The sequence below is a fragment of the Montipora foliosa genome, unplaced genomic scaffold (assembly GCF_036669935.1).
Source record: "Montipora foliosa isolate CH-2021 unplaced genomic scaffold, ASM3666993v2 scaffold_485, whole genome shotgun sequence".
Taxonomy (NCBI): Eukaryota; Metazoa; Cnidaria; class Anthozoa; order Scleractinia; family Acroporidae; genus Montipora; species Montipora foliosa.
Genome location: NW_027179795.1, coordinates 690,001 through 700,000, shown reverse-complemented (window position 1 = coordinate 700,000; position 10,000 = coordinate 690,001). Strand labels below are relative to the sequence as shown.

General features: G+C 40.0%; 2 protein-coding genes across 3 annotated transcripts in view; one reads left to right on the top strand and one right to left on the bottom strand.

Annotated features, from left to right (window-relative positions):
• Positions 1-5,490, top strand: part of LOC137989998 (C-type lectin domain family 10 member A-like) — a 16,823-nt gene extending 11,333 nt beyond the window's left edge. For both annotated transcript variants that reach the window (XM_068835554.1, XM_068835555.1), the window contains one exon: positions 4,546-5,490. In XM_068835554.1, the coding sequence (XP_068691655.1) occupies positions 4,546-4,988 (443 nt within the window). In that variant the 3' untranslated portion in view covers positions 4,989-5,490. The remainder of the gene's footprint in view (positions 1-4,545) is intronic.
• The window catches only part of LOC137989999 (uncharacterized), a 20,192-nt gene that overhangs the window by 10,083 nt on the left and 109 nt on the right, over positions 1-10,000 (bottom strand). The window contains exons 1-2 of the mRNA XM_068835556.1: positions 9,760-10,000; positions 9,486-9,565 (exon numbers count right to left, since the gene is read on the bottom strand). The exon at positions 9,760-10,000 is cut by the window's right edge and continues 109 nt beyond it. Of these exons, the coding sequence (XP_068691657.1) occupies positions 9,486-9,565; positions 9,760-9,940 (261 nt within the window). The 5' untranslated portion in view covers positions 9,941-10,000. The remainder of the gene's footprint in view (positions 1-9,485; positions 9,566-9,759) is intronic.

Genomic DNA, 10,000 nt, shown 5'->3' with positions numbered 1-10,000 from the left:
AAATTTAATAAGCTGTGCTCAAATGTAAAAATATAATGCCTTTTTGTAGGAAAAAAGGCGAAAAAAGACGACAAATATGCGTAGTCATCATAAAGCTCAATTCCACATGAATTTCACTTCCTTTATGATATTAGCAAGAAGATATTTACTACGTTCCTTTTATTTAAATTTGTTGTAACTTAATGAAAATCTTTAAACAATAAATGATAATAAAAAGCCAGCGGTGTTTCCATACAACATGCGCTTTACCTCCCGGTGACCCGCGTGACAGTGGAGTTGTTGAGAGGTACGTTTTCTTGTTTTACGCGAAATTTCACCATCTAAACTGTAAGTATCAACTCATGTTTTATATTCCATCCTTCTATGAGGTAAAATTCATTTCGTTATGATGTGAAACAAAGTCAAGTTGTTTTTTTAAAAACGAAGAGATCAGTGATTTTTATTTTTATCCGTATATGTGACCCGGTGTTCAATAAAAGTTACTCTGAATAAGCGTTATAACTTAAGATGAATGAAAAACTGTGAGAAATCACCAGATGTTATAAAAGAAATGGTTCAAGAAGGAAATGTTTAAGTAGGTTTATTATTTGATTTAAGCGAAAAATTATGAAGTGACACAAATCTGGCAAGCGGAGCGTGTTAAACTAGTCAATGTTTGTCGGAGTCAAAGATACGATGACGGATAAAACAAAAATGCCATTCAATTTATTTTAGTTCAGACTGAAATTTCCTGAGTTAACAACGCTCTAAAAACAAAACCATTCTTACATTAAGAATATTTTAAATGAATTTTTTTTTTCAGACGTTAGCCAACCAGTGAGTGCAAAGGATTAATCTCTGTTCAGCCAGGTCCGCTTCAAGAGATATCACACTGCCTGACACGTATTCCTTAGTTCCTCTTGTTTCTATAAAAACATCAGAAATAAACGTCCCTGCCACAAGTCAAGCAGCTGTGGAGACCGTAAGCACGGATCAGTTGTCTATTGCCATTGAAAAACAAGTTCACTGGTTGAGGTACTGTGAACAACATTTTTATGAGGAGCTTACCAAAGGTATTCATCTTTCATAGGCTGCTTATCACGCATCTGTAACTGAACTGCCTAACCCTTTGCCATGCTTGGGTAGCTTGTTGCCATTGTTTTAAGAGAAGGTTGCCACAGTAGCCATGATGAAACATGGAATGTCTGTGATTAAGAAGGCAACAGAATTTCTTAACCCGGGCCAAATTCCTGTCACTGTCTGTGACCAGCCTCTTTTTGCTGTCGCAAAAGTTGTTCAGTGGAACTGGCCTGCTAAACACGGAGAAAATGTTCACGTTGTCATGCTGGGGGGCCTACAGATTGAGATGGTGCTGTCGACCATGTGTGGTGACCTTGTAGCTTTATCTGGCTGGACTAGAGCACTAACTGAGGCAGGGATAGCATCCAGTGGGAAATCAGATTCCTTCCTTAAGGTAGCGCATTTGACGAAAACCAGACGCGCCCACCAGGTAACCGCAGCAGCTTTGTATAAATTGCAGCATGTTGCCTTTCAGGAACTAAACGGTCAACAGGAACTGCTCGAGTGTTGCAAGAGTTCGAAAGTCAGTTGAAAGTGAAACAACTGTTGATGAAAATAACAAACACAACGAACAAGGACTTTCTACACAGAAAACCTTTCAAAGTCATGTCAAGCAACTTGTAAGTACAATTTCAGAAATGGGAAACCCTTTTAAGGATGACTGCCCTGAATTACTTGCCCTTGACACACGCAATTGCGCAGATTCCGCAGTCGTGGATACTGTGCATAGAGTCCGGGAACTTGGATTACGCCAGTACAAGAAATTTGTAAAAGACGTCATTGATGAAAGGACTGTATCGATTCACGATACGATTTCAAAGAATACCTTGCCACTGTTCAAGCGCCAGCAGCCGAAGCAAATCTGCAAAGCGTCCTTAAAGTTGACAGCGGTAACAAGTGACCGTTACCTCCTCAATTGTTTGTATATTGCCAGCCAACAGGGCGAAGGAGATCTTGAAGAGTTCTTCAAGCATGAAAATCGCCGTATCCACCTTATTTGTCAGAGTTTGGCAATCTCCGATTCGGGTAAAAGTCTGATTTGATTTCATGCGTCAACAAAGAAACACCGCCACCTCCACCACCAGCGTCTTACGATGTCAAAGTTTTTGATGGAGCAGCTATTATGCATGCGCTTCCAGTTTCATCTGTCGCTACGTTTTCTGAATATGCAGATTCCAAGTTCTTACCTTTCCTGGAAAACCACTTGAAGAGTACCAAACGAATTGACGTTGTGTGGGATGAATACCGAGTAGCAAGTCTGAAAGAATCTGCCCTTGAGAAGAGAGGAAAAGGCGCGAGACGAAAGGTAGTTACATCAGAACTGGCAGGTATTTCTCGAAGAAAGCTGCAACCATGAAGAAGCAGACACGAGGATTCTTGTAAACGTTAGAGATGCTTTGGATAAGGGGGGAAGAAGTGTCTTTGTTCGCACTGTTGACACATGTTCTTGTTATTCTAATTGCGCACTTCCACACGTTGTCTTCGATTTGGTCTGGATTGAGCTTTTGGGTCGCCTTTGGGATGGGAAAGAATTTTCAGCTTCTTTCTGTTAACACCATTTGTGAGTATTTGGGCAAGCAGAAATGCCGTGCTCTTCCATTTTTTCACGCGTTTACCGGTTGCGACACTACGTCAGCATTCCTGGGGAAAGGAAAGAAGTCTGCGTGGGAGGCCTGGAAAGCGTACCCTGAAGCCACAGAGGCTTTCCGTTTTGTGAACGATAGCCCCTTCCTTCCAGTTGATATCAACACTCCTGTGTTTGATGTCCTTCAGCGCTTTGTGGTGATACTTTACGACAGGACCAGCCTTGCTACCGATGTGAACACTGCTCGACGAGAACTGTTCACAAAAAAGAATCGGGCGCTAGAAAACATTCCCCCAACAGAGGTAAGAACCTATCATACAAATATTTTTAGTTGTTTTTGTGTTTGATAGGCTAAACTTGTGATAGGTAAACACCTGTGAGGACAACGCGAAAAAAAAAAAATAGACAGTTTAGCGAAAAGACGAGAAACATTTCAACCAACCCAACCTTTTCTTTTATTGAATCCACTTAACAATTTTATTTTAACTATCCAAAGCCTATCATAAAGCTATGCTGGACTTGAACCTAGAGTTATTCCACTTGGGCTATTAGAGAGCCTAATTTATGAAGTACATGGACATAAGCGGTGCGCGTTTGTTTAAACTTATACTTGCGTAAAAAATTTATATATAATTTCTATTTTTTATTAGGATGCCCTGAATCATCATTTTAACAGAACTCTTTACCAAGCAAGCATCTGGACGTCCCTTGATGAGCAACAATTTTACCCATCCCCGTCTGATTTTGGATGGAAAATGGAGAACGGCTTGGTAGATGGAGGCCCCGCTGAACCGTACTTCCAGAAGCCTCTAAGGCGCGCAGTGACTTGCTGAAGTGTGGATGCAAGAAAAGTTGCAAGAGTGGGCGTTGTAAATGTTTCAAAGCCAATCTACCATGTACTGAGCTCTGTAGTTGCTCTGGAGGCTGCCAGAACACAAATCCTTAAAAATGAGCAACAAATAACAACCGTTTACGATATCTAGCCGAAGATGTTAAAAACTAAATGTGTAAAACGCAACAAACACACTCCTTGATATAAGTGCGCTCAAAGCATTATGGGAATGTCACGTGATCAAGGCAAATGACCTTTTATGGACACAAACACAAAACTGAGTCTGAGTAATGTAGTTTAGTCATTTTACAACGGCATTCGTCAAACCTGGTACGTAATAAACACATTAAATGCCACAGCCTCGCTTTCATGCCAGCATTTGAGTATTGCGTAATTTCTATGAGCTTTTATGCCCCCCCGGAAAGCCAAATCACGTGGCACCCCTTCTAAATTCGTTTCTTACTTCAAAAGGAACATCTGTACCTAATTTGGTGCTTTTACGCGATTTGTCACGATTTTCGACCTAACAGACCGCACTATACCGGTGATCTCGTGTTGATAATACAAGCCTTTTTAGTTTGCAACTCTGGAATCGACAAGCTTGTCGAAAGTTAGATATTGCAATGTAAGACAAGTGCAGTTTTGTTACAGTGTAATGGCGATCAAAAAGGAGATACAGTCAAAATTATAGACGTGAGAAGGATGTGTTCCATCGAAATATGTGACACGGGACTTACTTAACGAAAAGCTTTTAAATATCTTAGCACCTATGACAGCTTTGTACTGCAACAACCAAAATATTTAAATTCTCATTCGCAAGTAGTTAACTTTACAGTAACACGATTTTCGTGATAAAAGTAGCCAGGTTAGTCAGTACAATGCAGGGCCACCGATAACCTCATTGTCATTCGTAGCCCAGTAAATCAACAACAACAAATCTAAAATGGTGATTAAAACTGAAACTAGGCGCTTTCCAACCAGTAGCCTCCCATTGTGCAGGATCTGATCAAAAATGCCAAAGGAAACATCAACTAAAAGAATACTTAATATTTTTTTTTATTTATGTCAGCTTGCTGTCCACCACGCTGGGATAAACATGGCGACTCGTGTTATTATGTGGAAAAGAGTGGAACCTCGAAATGGCAAGACGCTCGCAAAAAGTGTCACAACATGCGAGCTAATCTCACCATTATCACATCATCAGACGAACACCATTTTATTGCAAACCTGACGAAGAAATATAACATCAACACGGGACTTGGAATATGGTTTGGTCTTCAACGATTGGCTGACTCCAAGTTTTACTGGATAGACGGTACCCCATTGGACGGTCATTTCCAAGCGTGGGGACATGGGCAGCCAGACAACAGTGGCGGCGGCGAAAACTGTGGTCACATGAGGGGACTCGCAGCTCAGCATCCAGGTCAATGGAACGACTTGCCTTGTTCGTTGGGAGCAGGACATGCTCCTTACCCCGGTCTGATTTGCGAGAAGTCCATATCGTACTTCTAGTAAGAGTAGTGCAGCTCAGTAAAACTGGTTTCAGTTATCAACGTTTACCGTTGTTGTAGTTGTTTTAGTTGATAGAAATAGAGTTGTAGTAGCTTGTTGAAAGCCAGTCAGGTCATAATGTGATGTGTCTCAATAAACTGATGGGAAATATTGTACGTGTGAGTAATTCCATTTTAATTTTGGTTTGGTGGGTATAGAGAAAGATTCTTAAGAGTGGTTGTCAGAGAAAACCGGGCAAAATGTTAAAAATGTCAACGGAAGGGGGTTAACAGAATTAGTTCACACTAACATCGTAGAGAGGTTAGGTGGAGTAATGAACAAATACACCAAACATAAGTCCTTTACTGCTCTTGTATTAGAGATACGAGCAACACTTTATTTGACCGACTCGGGCGCCATTTTTACAAGCAAATTTTGTCAATTTTCTGAAACTCACAGAATCCTTAAAATTGGACGACCGATGCTTATATTTTTTACACGATACAATACAACACAGGGCTACTTTCTAAAACCATGATCTTTGTTAGACAGTCCTGGGCAGGGCTAAAACTTTTAAACTTTTCCTGACCTAAACTCAGTGTCTGTAGAAGAGCCAAAAATCGGTCTTTTTTAAATTAAGCTAGAGCGCACAACTAAAAGGCTAATGAAAGTCTGACAGCTAGAATGCAGTCTACTATCATCCATGTAACCAAAACGCTAATAATCATTTTGGGCCATTGAAACAGGAAGAAACTAGAGTACTCACAGTTATAGTCAAGTTGCTAAACTTCCTTGGAAAGGAGCCCGATTGCTTCATGTTCATTTTAAGCCTTCTTCATATATTTTCTTCCTTATTTCGCTTTTAAGCATGATCAGCAGGTAGAGAAATCCTAAACAGCCCGAAATACCGCCACAGTTGTATTCTAAAACGGCGAAAGTGTTAAATCGAAGGAGAACTTAAGAAAAAATAAAGCGACGCCATCTTGGAAGTTCAGCACTCAGGAGGGACTGGCACTAGTAGTGTCCAAAGTGCCTATAATTTAAAGGCCCAAAAAGCCTCTGTCGTTTACAGACAGTTTTTTCGTTGTTGTTTTCAGATATGATAAAGGACCTTTCTTAGCATTTATTTCGCGGTGCACATATGATCAAAATTAGCTTCTTTGATTTGCTTTTAATCTATCATCTTTTTGTTTCGTTCTCCCATCACAGACCGCGTCTGTGTATCCGCCGGATCTCTCATAAAACAGTTATTTTCATGCACGGAAACAATAAATGATGCCTTTGGTTCCTGGTGATCCTTTATTTCTTTGTCCAAAACTAAAACCACTGCCCTCTGCACCAAACTGTCTGTACAATTATATGCACCATAGTGCAACCAAAGCGTAACTGAATTTACGTATCTCGCTTTCATGAATTTCAGATTATATCTAACGCCCAAGTTTGCATTTTTTTCTTCTTCGAGTTTTGTCTTTTTGTTTCCTAGCAGTTCAAAATTTTGATTTTTGTTAAGTTCATTTTTTCCCTGAAAAAGATTTGTCTTATACACGGCAAATTCTTTCGTGAGTACTAGTGACAACAGTGATCGTGAGCAAGAAGGAACCCTCAAGATGTAAACTTCCAATTGTACTGCTCCTATCACTGACATTATAAAAACGTTACAGTCTATATAAGGCAAAATTATGCTGTGCCAAACAGGAGCAATAATAAAGAACGGAGACTGAAAGGCATTATCACAATTTATTATATGGCTTGTGTTTGTAACCAATATAACGCGCGCTCTGATTGGCTAATTGTGACTGAATTGTAGGGCATCATTCTCCCGTAATGACCACGGGCCGATTACGGGATTGCAAAAACAAAGCAAAAGGTAATTAAAAAACCATATAATAAACTACTTACTAACCGAGCTAGCTCGAGCCGTACTGGGGAATATTGGCCCTCGGTCGTTTTTGTACGAACCTCGCTCCGCTCGGTCCGTACTGCCACGACCTCGGGCCAATATTCCCCAGTACGGCCCTCGCGCTTGGTTAGTAAGAAGTTAATAGTAGAGGACGCGTTTCTATAGTGTACTGATTATGTAACAAGAGAAAAGATCACGAATCGTCATGTATCGGCCGAATTTGATTTTAAAATGGCTTTAGTTACAGTCTCCTGTCTTGATTATGATCTCAGGCATGAAATTAAAACAGTCTTAGACATCTCCCTAGCCCAAGTGGAATCAGCGCCTCCTTTCTCAAGAGTATTGACGACAATTTGGAGGGTTTCAAACGCTTGTGCTCCTTCCGTTGAAAAATAATCCAGCCCCTGTATTGATTTCTGCTTGGAAGCGGAACAAACGTCAATTATCCTGTACAAAGTTCGTTCACTTTCGGGTTCAAAGCCTGTTTCTTGGCAAAACAAGATGTATTGTCTTATTATCCGGGAGGAAACCATTGTCCTGATTACGTTTGGAATAGTGATTCTTTCTCCCGAATCAAGCTTCAGTTCCTTAAAGCCATAAGCAACGTCCTGAAGGAAATTTGGTCTGGCGATAAAGTTTACAAAGTGGCTTGTCTTTACAGGATCAAGGCGTGTTCGTTTTATCGGTATCGGTAACCACTTGATGCTCTGGTCCTTCTTTAGCGGCATGACGCCGAGCACGATCGATTTGCCATTTTGCCAAGACCTGGAATCATCTCCCGGAGTTCCTGTTTCGAAAAATGTCTGGAAAACATAGATAGAATTTGTAGTCGAGTATGACGACTTTCAGATTGGTTGTAAGCTTCAAGCAAAATTGGAATTTCGTTGCTAAAAGCATTTTCCTTAACATCATCGCGGGTTTTCTCTTGAATGTCATAGCCTGAAGAACGCAGCAGAGCTTCAAATACTTCATCTTCTTGATCTGGAGCAATTGTTGAGAGAACCGCAGAGAAAACCTGGCGTATTTTTCGCAAATAATAACATTTTTGTGAGCTTGATGTACTTTCCCAGTTCGAACAAAGAGACGATGCTATTGGACTGACTTTTCCCTCTGTGATACGTAAAATGGCTTCATTCAAAACTATGCGACTTTTCTGACGACTTTGTTCTTCATCTATCCAAAAACTGACTTCCTGATCTTCGTCTTCAATGCTACAAACGGTGCTATCCAAGTTGATTTCAACCTCTTCGTCTCGTGAAGTTGGATCTGATGAAACTTCCAGAAAAGCAAATGCAGCGTTTAAATTTGCTTCTTCAGCCTCTTCCACAGGACGTACTTTCTTTCCAGTGACATTACTTTCATCACCTCTTTGTTCCTAAAAATTTTGTTAATTATACGGTAACTTACTAACGTGTAGCAAACTTGCAACTGACGCGTGGATTCAACAAATGATCTATACTAGTCATCAAATCTCTCTCAAAAGTTTGAACGCCACCTTTAGCGACTCTCCAACGACAATCCTTTTCATCTCTCACCCGCCTATGTAAAAAAAGTACTCAAGAATGGTCATACACATCTTTGCGATAATTTATTGACCTGTCTAAAATTAACATAATAAAAATCGATAGACTCAATTCGCCTTTTATTTGAAAACTAAATATTTCTGTCACATGTCCCGTTATTGTCAATGTGGGAACGTTGGATATTTACCTCGCCACTTCGCGGGTCGGTAAATATCCACCGCTAGCTAGCCACCTCCACTTCGGTGAATAGTTGTGAATTATACCGAGGACGTAGTAATAAATGCTTTCCTCGTATCCAGTTTCCACTACACTTTTTAAGTCACGTGACACTGATGTGCTATAATTACCCGTGGGGAACTGCCATTCGAAAGGGGCAGGGATGCTCGTCGGAAATTTTGAATTAAACCCCTAAAGGAGATCAATCTGGGCGTGGCCCAACACTTTTTTGACCCCTAAAAGCGATCATTTTAATCTTTGATTACATGAATCGAGTAAATAAATGGAATTAAAACTATGTAATTTTTTAACATTTCTTCAAGTGCAACCCTAAAAGAGACGTCTACGGCTAAATTATAATGGCGTTTTGCCCAGAACACCCTAAGCGTGAATTGGGTATAATTATTCCTTGAATTTTTAATAATACCCTTTCTGGTCAAGGGAGATATTTATGAAGAAGGTCAACTAACATGCTTCGGTTTACAATTTAATAAAACATTCCTATCTTATTGTACAATGCTTTGATTATCGTTACGACATCATTATAAACGTACTCAACCGCCCTAGTGACGCAAGCTTCGGAAATAAAATTCCTCGAAAGACTATGAGAATTAAATTGCGTTGCTTTCAAAAGAGAACAGATTCATATGCCGGAGATTATTCAAAATTACTTTGCATATTGTGCAATTACGCATCACCAACGAAAGAGAGAGGATAGCCTCACTGGGAGAGCTTCTGGAAAAGATTGGATTTCATCCAGCTCATTACACCTGTGTAAACATTTGAATATTGAATTATCAAAATCTAATTACAAAGGAAAGGCTTTGTCACGAAAAAATATCCCGAGTGTTGTAAAAAGTTTAAAACATCATATCAAACCTCCAGCTCGTCTTTGCTGTCGCAAGTTGTAAGTTCTTGGAACATCCTCCCATGCTGTTTTCGACAATTGCTACAGATAACTGAAACAATTTTTTTTTTGGTTACCACATATATCTCGCTTCACCTATTAGTGGTATAATTTCTCACGGTATCTTAGGGTGCATAGCTTGTTAATCTCAAATGAAAGGAAAACACAAACATTAAAACAAGTAAAATTAGACGCAGGTGTAAAGATATTTTTCTTGAAATTTCAAACACTATGGATTATACATACCGGAACCAATTGGAACTTTCACATGATATAGGCTGAACATTTCTTCCGAGACCTTCTTGTTTACCCGACGAGGGTTTTTCAGGGACTTCTTTTCGCCTCTGTGAATTGGATACGAGCATCTAGGTGGAAGCTGCTGGAAATGTGTAGAAAGCTTGTATCTGTGCTTTGGGCAGATCGTCATTTTTTCCGTATCCTCCCTCGACAGGTTGTAAAAGCCGGCACGATTAACAATAAGTTCGTA